The sequence below is a fragment of the Malus sylvestris genome, chromosome 5 (genome assembly GCF_916048215.2).
Source record: "Malus sylvestris chromosome 5, drMalSylv7.2, whole genome shotgun sequence".
Taxonomy (NCBI): domain Eukaryota; kingdom Viridiplantae; phylum Streptophyta; class Magnoliopsida; order Rosales; family Rosaceae; genus Malus; species Malus sylvestris.
Genome location: NC_062264.1, coordinates 10,247,224 through 10,262,978, shown reverse-complemented (window position 1 = coordinate 10,262,978; position 15,755 = coordinate 10,247,224). Strand labels below are relative to the sequence as shown.

Here is a 15,755-nt window from a genome sequence, read left to right as displayed (position 1 = left end):
GGCTATGTTTAGCCCTTGTCTAGATAATAGCCTTACAAGAAATTATTTTTTAATGAACAGTGCCATACCATATTTATATACCATCTCCAACCGAAGAGGGCTATTTTTTAGCCCCCTCAATAATTTATTATTTTTAAGTTTGTTATTTAACTTCATTGGTTAATTGAATTAAATTACCATATTTATAAATGAGTAACTCTCAATTTTTCTCTTAATAATTTTTCAAAATGCTATGTTTGTTTTGCTTAAAAAATAAATAAAATTTTCGGATAAGAGTTTAAAGAATGTGAATAATTGAAATAAAATAAGGTAAGATAGTATGAAAGGGTGAAATGATGTAAGAAATGACTTAGATATTTATAGGAAAAAATTAGAATTTTTTATTTTAAAATTTCGTCTTTAAAAAAAAATTCAAATCCAACGACTAGCATGTGGGTTGTTGGTAGTTGGGCCTAACTTTTCGTGCTGGCTGGCTGGCTAAGGATGCCTGGCCCGCTAGGCATATGGCTTGATTTTGGCCCGATGGGTCCCAAATTTTTTTGGCCCAACCTTCTATTGGAGATGAGTTTTGTGTAAAAAATGATCATATTTTAGCCTATAACCCTTTGACCGGCCCGATTAGAGATGACCTTAAAGACCCGGTAAGTCCAAAGATCAGAACCCTTGAACTGGCCTCATAACCTTTAGACCCAAAGTTATACTGAAAAGCTAATTAAAAGTTTCATTTCTCGGGGAGGTCAGGTTCAAAAACTTATACACCCTTTTCATAACTTAGATATATTCATTAGTATTGTTTTGGTATGGATCCAACTCCAGCTATAATAGAGCAAGATTCCTCCTGAGAAATGTGATTATCAATTAGCTCTTAGTCTAATAGTATTTTTCTTTCTATTGTTGGAGGAAAGAGGTTTTAAGTTTGAATTTTCATCCCTATTGAAAAATAATATAACAATCTTTACACTCTCGTTATCTCGTCATACACTCCGCTTCTTGTTTTTACCCCTCAATAGATTTTTTATTTATTTTATTTAAAGACTAAGATAAACATGTGGAAAACTAAAGAGATGAAATATTCTGCACCCAAAATAAGTGTGGTCTCTCTGTGACTCTAATTATTGTTTGACACGTATTTATAAACTTAATTTTTTTTTAACTTTATTGTCATAAGTTTATTAAGTGTCAAGCAATAATTAGAGTCACAGAAAAACTACACATATTTTGGATGCAGATGGTTTGATCTTAAAGAAAATGATAAATAAATAAATTAATGCAAGTGGAAACAAGAAAAATAATAACACAGTAACACACAGCACATATTCAACGACTTTTTTTGGCTCCAAAGGCTAATTCTTTAATTTCTGAAAGTCCCAGGACGCCAGCTTGGACCAAGCCTCCTGCCACCAGACCTATACAACTACATAAACCCACTTCGAAAAATATCATCAGATCAAATTCCCACCTCCCAAATCCAACCCCTCGCCCTCGGATTTCAAATTCTGCGATTTGGGTTTTGATCTCCTGTCCAGATCGAAATATGGGTGCCTTGTCGACCATGCTCAAACACCCCGATGACATTTACCCGCTTCTGAAGCTCAAAATTGCATCGAGGCAAATCGAAAAGCAGATCCCGGCAGAGCCCCATTGGGCGTTCTGCTACACCATGCTCCAGAAGGTCTCTCGTAGTTTCGCTCTCGTTATTCAACAGCTCGGTACAGAGCTCCGCAACGCTGTAAGTTATATATATGTGTTAGTTCCTGTATCTGATTTATGTTTGTTTTTTCTTTTTCCAAGTGGTGATTTCTGGGTTTTGAGGAATGTTCTTGGTCATGGACTTGACTGTTGATTAAATATGTTTATTTGAGATTAATATTTTTTATGGACTGTTTTAGTAGAATTAAAAATTATATTAGTGTTTTTATTCTCTTTTTAACTGATGGATGATGCTAATGGTTCATATCGGAGTTTTATTGCTTATACGAGAAAGGGGAGGCCCATATTTTCTGGTTCTAAAAGATGTTTGGTAGTATTTTCTGTGGGTATTTTGATTGGTATTGGATTATGATCATCTACTTCTGTGGGTAGATTGATATTTTTTCTGCTTTTGTTTGTCTTTCTCTGTATTTTCTCTGCTTTTGTTTGTATGTAAATCTTAAAAACATGTTTAGTAGGAATATTTAAAAAAACTGATTTCTTTCTTTTCCCCTCCCCTCACTCCAAATCTCTCTCTTTTCTTCTTTTTCTCTCATTTTTTTATCTTTTTCGTCTCTCTTTCAATCCTTTCAATCCGCTCTCTTCATTTTTTCAGTTCATTCTCTCACTCTTCTTCCTCTCTATCTCATCGGATTCTCTCTCTTCTTTCTCTTTTCTTCAATCATCTCTTACTTTCTTTTCTCCTTCTCTTTCTCCCTCTCCTATGACACCCATTTTCTAGATCTTTTTGTCTAGTTTAAGTTGTAAGATTTAAAAATTTTAAATCACAAACTAATCAAGTTTTTGAATCTTAAAGAAAATTGTTTTCAAGAAATATTTTGAGAAATGATAAAATTTTTCAAATAGGATACCAAATAGTCCTTACAGACTACTACTTTTTAATTCCCTTGTTACATTTTCATCTTTTGTTTGTTTTTGCTGTGATTTTCTAACGTTGACTTTTACGGTTTGCAGGTCTGTCTATTTTACCTGGTTCTTCGAGCTCTAGACACTGTCGGTATGTTTCTGTTAATCTTTAGTCTTTTGCTTCATTTATATTTTCCTGTTAATTATACAGGTTGCTCCTCGTTCCTGTGGAACGGTTGCATGATTGTTACAAGTGACACTACATTGTAATTTAACTTTTGATTTCCTTCAGTATGGCACTTATGATGCTAATTTATTAACTAACCGTGTTTAATGATGTAATTTGTCCTGGTGGACCTATACAGAGGATGATACAAGCGTTGCAACGGATGTCAAAGTCCCTATCTTGTTAGCATTTCATCGGCACATATATGATCCCGATTGGCATTTTGCTTGTGAGTGATTGAGCATTCCATGACTACGTTCTTCATGTTTGCTGTTTTCCTGTATCCTGTGGTTGAGATTAGGATGTATAACTTGCTGTGATGCAAATATCTTGTTTTAAAAAGTTCTATACACACACAGCACACATACATGTATATATTTATATATAACATAGCATATATATGGAGTTTTATCTAATCAAGGACATGATATTCAGCCATTTGATCATATGGAGGGTTAACATGCACAGTAGATAAAATACAATTTAATGCACTAAAATACCCATATTTTGATCTAATAACTAACAGCCGAGAATGGGGTCCTAAGAAGAGTCAATTAGCTTATAATTATATATGTAGAAATGAATATAGGGGCTTTTATGTATATAAATATGCCATCGAGAAATTATTAGTAACATGTAAGAGAGCATACAATACTAGTTACACTCATATAATCTACACCCTCATTATACTACTGTGAACCTTATAAACTTTGTGATCTGCTTGACTTTATGGTAATAGTTTGAACTGTAACCAGAAAAGATCAGACTAATTTCTTTCCTTGTCTCTTACAAAAGGCTATTCTTTCTGTGTTGTCGTCGTTGCCAGTTGATGTTCAGTGCATTATAAAAAATTCTCATCTTCTTGTTATAAAAAAAAGAAACATATATAAGAACATAAGGAACAAGTATGTTTGTTTTCGGTCCTTGGTAAGTATAGTACATGCATTCTGTCACATTACTATGTTGATGAGACTTGTCTGCTTGCTCAATTACTTTCTTCCTCTTCTTTAGGTGGTACAAATAATTACAAAGTTCTCATGGACGAGTTCCATCATGTTTCAACTGCTTTTTTGGAACTCGGGACAGGGTAATTTCGTATCCTTGTATATTTCATTGCTCAATTATTGAAAGATCTTTTTCTGGACGGGAATTTCTTATCCTTGTATACATCCTAGTGTTCTTGATGGTTATAAGATAAAGTGCATGGGACAAAAATTTCCCCTACATTTTGGATATATGTATGAAAACTTTGACCAAATTACTTTGGCATGAGACATCTGTCCATTTAGGGCAGTGTTTTTTTCTATTATGTCGATCATGTGATACATGATGATTGATAACTGGGTAATTCCTGTGCTTCATAAAATCTTTTTTTTTTTAATTTTTATAAAATTAAAACACGTAAAATGAGTGGTGCCAACTCAACTGATTTGTTGGACACTCCAGGTTCCGGGAGAAGTTTTTCCTTAGGAAAAATATGTTAATGCTTGTTCTTTTTAATGAGTGTATGTTTTGCCGTTGGCTTATTGAACTTGGAAATACTTATTGCTAGATGGCATTGAGCTCTATAAAATATTCATCTTTGTGTTGTAACGACTCTGCATACACTTGTTTTCTTTATAACATATTCACATATGATTGGAGTTTTCATTGTACAATATTTTGATAAGCAACCGGCGTGTAATCTTGCAGTTATCAGGAGGCAATTGAGGATATTACCAAAAGAATGGGTGCGGGAATGGCAAAATTTATCTTGAAGGAGGTTTGTGATGCATCATATATTTTGTAGGAAGAACGAGTGTATATGCTCTGATGTTTCATGTTTCTCATGCTTCATTTAAAATAAACTCCTCTTTCAAAACCTTTCTGACTTTGTTTGCATTGTTTTTTGACATATATTTATGATAGTTGTGAAATATATTTCAATTTTTTTAACATATTGACAAAATATATAAGATATAATCGTTTTGTTCTGTAAATGGGTTACTGTTATGGATGTTCGTGGACATGTAGTTATATTTTGAATGCTAATTGAAAGAAAAAAGAAAGACTAAATGTAGATCAACCGCAGAAAGATTTTTGGCATCTGTTTTAAACTAGGATTTTCTTAAGTAATTTAAAAGTGAGTTAAAACGATAGGAAAAAAAATGTTTCTGCAGTCAACTGGTTTCCACAATTTATAAGCATCTATGGACCTTAATTTGTGCATATAAGCAGGTACATTAGCGTACTTAATGTTTTTGCATTATGGGAAATCAGATTCTGCAACAAAGTCGTTCAGCATAAATAAAATTTAAATTATTCTCCATTGCATGATTTCCATTTACAATATTCCAAGTCTTATTATCAATGTACGTTTTGCACTATGTGCACAAAGGTGAGGTGTATTTCCTAATGTGATTTGGATGTATTTGGCTCATCTTGCAGGTAGAAACCATTGATGACTATGATGAATACTGCCACTATGTGGCAGGACTTGTTGGTTTAGGTTTGTCCAAGCTCTTCCATGCTGCTGGTAAGGAAGATTTGGCCTCAGACTCACTCTCAAATTCAATGGGCTTATTTCTTCAGGTATAACATTACTATTAAAGCTAGAAATGATATATTTCGCAGTATCAAATTTGCTTCATAGGTTGATTCTGATTCTACAATGTCTGGATCTGATAAACAACAGAAAACAAACATCATTCGGGATTATTTGGAGGATATTAATGAGATACCAAAGTCACGCATGTTTTGGCCACGCCAAATCTGGAGTAAATATGTCAATAAACTTGAGGTGCTTCTTCTTTACTTGTATAATTCTAACAGCTTCCTATGCCATTCCTACCATTTTGCCTTCTTAGTTGCTTGTTTTATTTCCAGTCTAGTGGGGCGATATAAGTATTTATGCATCACCCATTGCACAGTTGGAATTTTTGTCAATAATTTGTTTGATATTGCAACACAGGACTTGAAATATGAGGAAAACTCAGAGAAGGCAGTGCAATGCTTAAACGACATGGTAACTAATGCTTTGATACATATGGAAGATTGCTTGAAGTACATGGCTGCATTAAGAGATCCTGCTATATTTAAATTTTGTGCCATCCCTCAGGTAGATTATTCCTCAACTATATCATAAATGTTATTCTTTTGTGCTGTGTGTCGTATCTGACTTGTGTATTTTACGGATTTATAAAACAAAACAAACATTGGCTAGGAAAAACATTAGTAGGATGAGTTGAGTGATTTTATTACTATTTTTAAGCGTAGCATATGGTGTCATCTTGATATACATTGTTGGCCATAAGAGAAGGTTACACTGTTGGACAATCAGAATTAATTAGTTGGTTCCAAAATGACCCTCTTGTTCTATGTACAAGTCATAAGAGATCCTATTGACTTGTAACTTGATTGGAAGATGTGCTTTTGTTTCCTTCTTGATGGTCAAGATCTACATTGTTTCTATTCTCAAACCTTTTGAATTCCCATTGGAACTCTTCAGATGGCGTTTGTCTTTTCCCTTTAACAAAATTCAATGTAACATTTTATGACTTCACAGTCTGCTGTTTAATTATTTAACAAAGATCATCTCTACGTAAACTCATTTGATTTGTGCTGCCTCTACTAGATCATGGCAATTGGCACCCTAGCATTGTGCTACAACAACATTGAGGTCTTCAGAGGTGTAGTCAAAATGAGGCGAGGTAATATTCAAAACGAAAACAATTGCATTATGTATTTTACAAAGAAATAGCTTTGTCAAAAAGGGTGTTATGCATGTGCGATTATATGGTCATTTGGCACATAGTGGCAGCTATAGGAATTCCACAAACCCTAGCAACATTGTTTTCTTAGTATTAGAGATTTTATCATAAATTTTGGGAAGCTTGCACATACTGCTTCTATAGACAACCACATTTTAGTAACTACAAGTACTTATATATATTTACTAGGGAAATGATCTATGAAATCATGTCATGATAAAAATTATTTGTTAGAAAAATGAAAGTATTGCAACTACTGGTTAATTATGCCTTTCACCCTCTGAGCCCTTGATGCACTACTGGTTGATTATATGAATTCATCTCTCATTCTTTTGATGGTTTGGATAAAATACCTATCACAGTGTGTAGTTTTTGGTCACGTGATCTGTCATAATTCTTTACTGAAAAGTATTCAATTCTTTGCTGTGTTTTCTAGGTCTTACAGCAAAAGTTATTGACAGAACAAAATCAATGGATGATGTCTATGGTGCTTTCTTTGATTTTTCTTCCATTCTAAAGTCTAAGGTAAGATGCTTCAAGAAACTAGATATGTATTGTCTCTTAACAAGATTGCTTTTTACTTCATACTAAACCAAGGGTGAGAGTTGGGTTAGATGAACCCAACCGACCCCAGATTTGGCTAGTTTTGGGCAACCTGGGTATGGAATTTGATAAGTTGAGTAAACATCTATATACAAGTATCTTTAGGGTGCTGTTATTGGTGCTCCAAAATCTTGTTGTGCACTCCAAGATTTCTATATTTAGAAAGAAAAATACAAGCATGGGGAGTGCACAATGAAATTTTTGGAGTGCCAATGAGCACCCACTTTTAACCTGAATTAAAAGTTATGCAAACACGTTATATTGAATTTTTAACCCAAGCAGCCCAAGGAATTATAATATGAATGTATTTTAAAGGAAAATGTTCTCTTGTTAGACTGTCTAGCAACATAATCTGCTTGTGTAGACTACGAATCTGGAGCATTGATCAGGCTGGCTGAATGTGTGGTCCACATCAGAGTCTGACAATATAAGCTCTCTCTAGAAGTCTGGCAGGGGAACATTACCTGTAGTTTGGATATATATATATATATATTCCTATCGACTTATACTTTGAATATATTTTGGGAACTGTTGTTAGTACTCCGAAATCTCATTCTACACTCCTCACAAAGTGTATTTTTCTTTCTAGTTATAGAAAGTTTGTAGTGCAAGATGAGATTTATGGAGTACCAATAGCAATTCCCTGTATTTTTTTTCTTAATGTTCTTTTGGGCTTATTTAATTTGTTGTGCCATGCAATACTTTTTTGTGTTTGGGGTAAGGGAATACATTATTAAAATTCTTGTGTTGAGTTCTTGAGGCACAATCTAGGAAACGTTTTATTTACAAGAAATATATTTTGATTAGGAAGATGGTATTGGCACTCCAAAAAAGTCACTATGCACTTCTCATAAGTGTATTTTTCTTTCTAAATAAGAAAGTATAGAGTGCACAATGACTTTTCGGAGTGCACAATGACTTTTTCCGGTGTGCCTATAACACCATCCCTTGATTATTCAATATTATTGTTCAAACACTTTTCATCATGTCTTTTACTCTATAAACCTACCAATTCAAGATACCATATAATTTCTATGACCAAAGATACCCTAAGATCTTAGGCAAACAAACATGGATATGTCCCATGGGTTCCTTGGAAAATTGGGTAAATATGAGTAACTTCTAACCCACCTAACCCAACTACCTGCACTTTTAGAATAAACTCTTTTGTATGCGCCAATTTGTCTAGTTTTTCCGGTATGGATTTATCTTGGATTTTATAAACCAATCAGATTTTTCAAAACATAAAAAATTTGATATTGGCTGCAGGTTGACAAGAATGATCCTAATGCAACAAAAACATTGAGCAGAGTGGAAGCGGTACAGAAATTATGTAGAGACTCTGGAGCTCTGAGCAAAAGGTATGCATTTCATAGTTTCCAGTGTTTCTTCCTGAATATTGAACATTCATATTTACTGATTATCTGACAATTATCTATGGACCACACCAGGAAATCTTACATCGCCAACCGCGAACAAAGCTACAATTCAACTCTGGTAAGTTTCATCTTAGATTAAAAAAATTGACCCGAAAGCTAGAATCGTTGTAGAATTTACATACTGATCAGTCTACATTTTGAATGCAGATTGTGGCATTGTTTATTATATTGGCAATCATTTACGCTTATCTCTCTGCTAGCCCAAGAATCTAATGTAAGTTTCATCGTGATGAACAATTGATCTGGTCTCATGGTTGTAAGTTCTTTTGGAAAGCAAAACCACCTCCTCTCGTCCCTTACTCCGATTTTCTTCTTGTTGTGCAGGTTTTGCATTTCCTGAATATTCTTCAACAAAAATGGCTGGTTACAAAAGTACATGCCTCATTGATTACATTAGTTTCTTGTGTATGCAATAATGGAAGTGCCGCTATTGCCGTTGTATATTCGACATAAAGTTGCCCTAAAATATGCCGGAGCTCTCGGCACCATTTAGCAAAGCTACTGTTGCCAAACAATTGGGAGTTATTTTTGTCTTTGGAGGAGTTCATAAGCTAAGACATCGTTCCACTTTGAAAAAGAAGAGAAATACCTTGTTATATGAAAGTAATGTAGATTTATTATTGACTTGGGATGTTCCGGTCCAGATTTATTGTTGAGTAAGTTTGCTTGGGCTCTTGCTTTTAGCCGCGTTTTCAACCAAAAGTAATGTAGAATTTAATTCTTGTTTACAATAATGGCAATGCTTATTTGGTATTCTATACCCAATGCTAAGACGCTTCATTTATTCTGTCATCTGACAATTTAGCTTTATTTTTTTCGGAATTAATCCATAATTATCTACTATTTTGGTGCTCTCACCTTCAATTATATAGAATTTCTAACAATTTAATGGTCAACGACATTAACTTCTAAACCCCAGCCTTAAGTACCCAACCCTGTCATTGACCATTTCGTTTAGTAACACCAATCTTTATTTTGTTGGAGGAGGTTTGGAGTTCAAATTCTCGATGAATAAAACATTCATTTCCGGTGCAAATTGGAATCTTGGCCAGCATTCTTACCGGAACAGCGGGTATAATTTCTGCCGAGCCAGTTGCATATTTCTCCCCAAACTTGTTTTCCTTGCCATGTCCATCATACCAGGTAGCTCTAGTGGTGATTTTTTACTAGAGTTTAGAACAATCTCATTTCTTTCAGTCCTTGGTTGAACTAATCCCTATGTATCATTTGATGGAGCGGGAGAAGCTTCTAACTCTCGATTTTGTATTTTATTTTTTCTACACAACAAATCCATTTAAGACATGGCCATAGTTTTGAGCTTCTAAATAGAGAAGAGCAAGTCAAGGGAGAACCACGATTGCATATTGTCCCACATCGACAATCAGCAGCTAGACATGCCAGTTTATATATTATGTACAAGCCCCACGTAGCGTCGAGCATTGTAACGCATGCTTGTAACCCGAGTGGGGACAAATAAGATGTTGGAACACTGTTTCGGTTTCAGTGTGTCGGGTCCGTCGTGCCTCTATTCTGGCTCGCCCATTCCAAGGCGGGAGTTGGACTGTGTGGCCTGGGCGAAGGCTCAAGCCTCACTGTTCCTAAAGCGGAGGGCACTGCGTAAGGCTGGCCTCACAGAGCAACGATCACCTCCTGCTCTCGTCGGTGGAAGGATAACGGGTCGGTGCTACTCGGATCCACCGTGGCACTCTAGACCGTTCCGGTTGAACCATCATCTTTTTACTTATATGTAAGTTGCCTTTTCTGATGAGAGCCTTTGTAATTTTGGTTGTGGTTATCTCTCTTTCTGAGGAGGAGTTTTAATAGCGGTCATGAATTGTTCGGCTTGGAATGCCCTTCGCACAGGGCATGGTGCATTTTTGTATTAGTGTGAAATATGCCTTTGTTAGGCTCTCAGGCCTTCTAACAAAGTTGAGGAAAATGCTGAGCGCGCCACTGCTGGCCAAGACCAGCAGAATGTAAATCATTCAGACATGAATACGTCAGTTACTTGCACCATAAGTTATCTAGACTTCTTCGATCAAAGGATTGTTTATGGAAGGGTTAAGTCTATATAAAGTTCTTTCCTTTGCCTTGGAATCAAGGAGTTTTGATTAGTGTTATATGCCATGCCATCCTTAAGGATGAGGAACAAAGAGAAGATTGATTTGTTGAGGTTATTAGACAAGAAGTAAAAGTAAGCAAATTTAAAGGACATCAAATGATAATAAGAAACTAATCGAAGAAGTCTTGCTCTACCACTGTTTTTATAGAGTTTACTTCTCGGTGAATTAATCTTGTAACTCCTTGATGCATATATTCGCTTGCCAAGTGGTTGATGTGACTGCTAGACATGAGTGAATTCAACTTGATCCTCTTGAATTTATGAGTATTTTCCCTTGAAGAGTGCTTCTCTCTTCAAACATCCCCTCTGCAACACCCATAGTCTGATTATTCCTGTAGGTTTGCCTCCTACAGTTGCCACATCATATTAATATTTAAATATGGGCCGGGTTACCGCCCACATCTTTTGAATTTAAAGACTCAATAAATATCCCAAGTTTTTCCGTGAGTTTGGGTCGCTTCGCAAGCTTAAAGTTCAATTTAGGTCCAAACAGTGTGCCTTTTAAACACAATTAAACCGTAAGCACGCCTGCTTTAATTGTGTTTTAACCTTTACTCTTCCTTGTTAAAGTCATGATTTAGCACCACTAATGACCATTGCTCCTCCCTGTCAATAACTTTGAACCGTTCCACTACCCCATGCAGCCCCAACGGTGCGATACCGGTTCTTCACTCTATATAGGTTGTGAAATAAAACAGCACTCAAATTAAACCTTCTTATTGACAATTATAGTAAAAATGTAAGTAGGGATCGTTTTAGGCCGGGGATTAGGAGAGATTGCTAATCTACTTAAAACTGACTCGAAAATATAAAACTAGGCTTGAAAACACTTAACTAGACTCAAAGACTCAAAACAAGCTAAAAGGACACAAAACAGCACAAAACAATCAAATAGACTCAAAACGGACTCTAGGGAATGATTTGGACGAAATTAAGACTAGTAAGACTCAAAACACTTAAAAACACAATTTGGACAGATTCTAACTATCTTGACACAACAAAGTAAAGGGGATTGGGTTTTTGACGAATTTAAAGTAAAACAAGTAAACTAAAGACTTAAATAGATTTTGGCACGAAATTGGGGTAAATGGATCGGTGATAAGCTAGTTAGAGGGTTCTTCTCCACACATGACACACTTGATTCCAGTTGCTTTTCCAATAAACCATGAACCTCAACGCCCCAGATTAACTGTGAACAGCACTAATTAACCCTCAGATTTTCCTTAAGTCATTGAATTGGATGGATAACGCATCGGCAATCCAAATTATTCTTCAAAAGTTCCCTACATGAACAGCATAATCAAGATACAATCAAAGATCATTAAGCTTTGTGAAAATCATAAGCATTGACAAAGCATTCGTAACTCTGATGAGCATGATACTCCTGCCAAGAATTCACTTAACACGATTGTGACTAGCAACCTCCACTACTTATCAATATAAGTTCATAACGATTAGGTGAAACTCCCTTATATTCGAGCATCAAATTCATGCATGCAAACTAAGTATGCATCCTTAATCCACAAACAATAATAAGTTTTGAATCAAACAGTTAAGTAAATTGCATTCACGATTTATAGAATCACAATTGGAAGTAATCAATTCATATTGCAAATATGTTCATGGCTTTGAATTTCCCCCTAGCTAAAACGAGTTTAGCTCCTCATGTTCGCAAAACAAAGATACATAAATTTAGACATTGAAAACAAAAGATTGAAAACACCTAAAAACGTTCCAGCACTCCAACTTGAATGGCAAGCACGTCCAAGGGTCCTCCTTTTTCTTCTTTGCTGTGACACAAGGTATGGGTGAAGGTTTGAGTGATGAATTGTATGGGAGAATGACTGAAAGTCTGAATGGTAGTGAATGGTTCAAGGAAGGCTGCGACAAGGAACTTAAATAATAATAGCAAAGTATGTCAAAACCCTAGGGAATTAAAGCTAAGGTGCGGCAGAATTAAAGGGAAAAAGAAAATAAGGTTTTAATTATTTTAGAAGGATTTTAACTTTAAGTCCACAAGGAAAAAGGGTAAGTCAAAACAGAATCCAAGGGAACAAGGGAAAAATGATATGCGGCAAGGGGAGGAAAAGAGGAAAGGAGGATCCCTTGCACGGCAAGGGAAAAAGGAAAGGGAAGAAAGGTACGGCACTCTTTGTGGCAGGGATTAGTTCTTCTAGAAACATGTAATTAAGTGTCCTAAAGTATTTAGGACACCCCTTTGCAGCTGGAACATAGGTGAATTAGGATTAGGAAAGTTTAGGACAAAATAAGGTAACTTGGCTAACATTCCTTTTTTCTTGCTTGCATCCTTTACTTCCTTTTCTTGAATGAATTTCTTCATAACTTCAGCATAATCCTAGCCTCTTTTGGTCTTCAATTTCGTCCATCCACCTTGCTCCATGCATGTGCTATCCATTCCAAGCCCAAAATGCTCCAAAAAGCTCCAAAATGCACTTTCTTGCTACTTTAGCTCTTTGGACCTACAAACATACGAAAATAGCTTAAAATACTAAAATAACTATGAACTAACAACATAAATGCAAGAAAACAAGTTAACTAAGTCGCATAAATATGCTTCTATTAGTTATTGGGCATAAGCGAAGTGGAACTCTTCACCTTTGCTTCTTTTTGCCTACTTACAACTTTCAACCATGTCTTCCTCATCGCGAACCCTGATTTCCCTAACTTGTGTCACAACCAATCCTTTATAAAACAGAGGGCATGTGTTCTAAGGGGTGGGGTCTTGTGACCAAGGGCTTCCCTACTTCCTCCGTTGAAGAGTGGAGCAAATGGATTGACGTTTTGAAATCCATCCATGGAGCTGGGTGGAGATCCCATGGCATCCATGGTCTCATTGTTCGGGCAAGAAATCTCATGGGGAAGGGTCCTTCACTCGAGCACACAGCTCCCCGAGGAGTTGGCATTTTGGTTGATTGTCGGGCTCCGGCTTGCTGAGATGCTGCAAGAGGAGGATAAAGTTAGTTTTGAAAGGTTCTTTTGTGGGGCCTTAGGTGTAGGCCTTGAGACTTGCAATCAAAACTAACTAAGTGCTAAGGCGTGCCACTACCATATCTGTATAGCAGATGTAAAACAAGTGTATTTAAGCCGATTACTTGCACCCCAAGTTATTCTGACTTCTTGTTATCAAAGGATTGTCGTAGATGGGTTAAGTCTACATTAAGTTCTTTTCTATGCCTTGAGATCAAGGACTTTTAGTTCTTTATCTTGTATGCTTGAAGGGTGGAGATCAAGATCTGATCAAGTCATCAGTTTTAATGACTTTTAATCTTCTTATGACCATAGAATCACTAAGTGAACCATATATGAGAAATTGATGGAACTTTGGATCATTAAAAGACTAGAAATGACTTGAATATATACTGGGGAATACATTATAACAATAGATCTATTAATTGAAAGAAAAAACAATGAGAGGCATGCAAGATTTCACCTTGTTGGGCAAGGTTGAACGTCTTGCAATCTCTTTTTTTTAGTTCTAAAGGGGTTAGGTACTGAAAGAGGGATGAAAGGTAAATGGGTTTACACAAGAGAATCGATACTACAACATTTGAAGAAGGTAGCAGAGCTTTTACATAGACAAAAGATGTCTTTCTAAAGGAAGTCTAAAGCTACAAGGGGCAAAATCTGGACAAAGCACAACTTTCTGAATATTTGCTTGACTGAGAGGCAAGTTGTATGTTTGTTTGTTTGATTGGTTGAGTGTCTTTGTCTCTGGGCCCTCTTCCCCTATTTATAGGCGAATTAGCCCGATTGTGCTGCTTCTGCTCTTACCCGAAAGCAACTGGATGGTAGTGAGTCACCAGCATTTTTACATGTTCTGCCACTCGAAAAAGTGCTTTTGGGGCGAGAGTTGGTTGATTTCCATCGGTTGTCACTTCCCTTGTAAGCACCTAACCTTTACATTTAATGGGGAGCGATCATATTGTCTCGAGATAGGTATTTGGGCTTGACTCTGGACCTCGGGCAAAATCTCCTCTATTGAACTCTATTGGGCTTCCTCCCTTTAAGCCCAAAGTTAAATATTAACCCAAACACTCATCATGGTGTCAAGGGGAGTTATCACCCCAAAGCCTGTGCTGCTCAGTGCTGCCATGGTGTTCTGGGACAATACCAGCAATACCTTCAACTTTAGGATGGGTCCCATGACCTTCATCATGCTGGACCTGGCTTGGCCCTTTGGCCTCGGGCTGTTTATCAGTTTCAAGGTCATCGATCTTGAGTGCTTCCCTGAGGGCCTGGGTTTAAGCACGGCGTGCTCGACTTTCTTAGTAGGGAAAATGCATGGGCTGCTTGATAACTTCCCCCAAGGGATTATTATTGACCGGCTAGCGTATAATACAATATTGGATGAGACCATCATTGAATGGCCTATATATGGAGGACGAGTAATTCTTAGAGGGGGTCATACGAATAGAGAGAGGAATTACACTGTATTGAGTTGAGTTATTTGTAACCTTATACTCCATTTTTATTCCAGAGACTCAAAAGATGTATTATAGTTTTGAAGGGTGAACCACTTTAATCATGTTGTCTATTTCGTATTATTTGCAAGCCCTAGCTCATCAAGGGCCAACACTTGACTATTTTAATCTTTGTTGACCTCACTATTTTTGAGCATTAACAATAATAAACACAGTTAAATTTCCAAACAAAAGCAAGTGCATATATGGTGATGGAAAATGTTATATAAAAACCCAGTAATTTTACCTCTAAAACGAACTTAACAATTTTGTCCATCAAAATTAGAATTTTGCCTTTTATTTAAACAAAGGAAAAAAAAAAAAAAAAAACAGAACCAATAAAACAACCACCACCCTCCTCCAGCTTCTCCTCTTTTCTCTTGAGATTAAAAAATGACAAAAAACCAAATACAAAAACCCCACATCCCCGTTTTTTATTTCCGGCAAACCACCCACCACCAATGGTGGCTCCATGACGCTAGCGACCATCCCCCCTTGCTGAGAGGAAGTGCATTTGCTTGAGAAGAGGAGTTAGGGTTTCCATGAGTTTCTCTCCTTCATATGTTGTGACGACGATAC

The 15,755-nt window shown here is 36.3% G+C and overlaps 1 protein-coding gene across 1 annotated transcript; it reads left to right on the top strand.

The window, feature by feature from the left end:
- The first annotated feature begins 1,373 nt into the window (after positions 1 to 1,373).
- LOC126623101 (squalene synthase 2) lies at positions 1,374 to 9,357 on the top strand. Its single transcript, XM_050291904.1, has 14 exons — positions 1,374 to 1,729; positions 2,665 to 2,707; positions 2,922 to 3,011; positions 3,794 to 3,869; positions 4,475 to 4,544; positions 5,210 to 5,353; positions 5,457 to 5,561; positions 5,733 to 5,879; positions 6,396 to 6,471; positions 6,968 to 7,056; positions 8,404 to 8,495; positions 8,586 to 8,631; positions 8,721 to 8,787; positions 8,898 to 9,357. Exons 1-13 carry the CDS (start codon positions 1,535 to 1,537, stop codon positions 8,784 to 8,786), a joined length of 1,239 nt encoding a protein of 412 aa, XP_050147861.1. The 5' UTR covers positions 1,374 to 1,534; the 3' UTR covers position 8,787; positions 8,898 to 9,357.
- Positions 9,358 to 15,755: the final 6,398 nt, after the last annotated feature.

Excerpts from the sequence above, each read along its gene's own strand:
- LOC126623101 (XM_050291904.1), top strand. The coding sequence starts at position 1,535 with ATGGGTGCCTTGTCGACCATGCTCAAACACCCCGATGACATTTACCCG. Across the intron at positions 1,730-2,664 it reads GTACAGAGCTCCGCAACGCT|GTCTGTCTATTTTACCTGGT; the intron begins GTAAGTTATATA and ends TACGGTTTGCAG. Across the intron at positions 6,472-6,967 it reads TGTAGTCAAAATGAGGCGAG|GTCTTACAGCAAAAGTTATT; the intron begins GTAATATTCAAA and ends TGTGTTTTCTAG.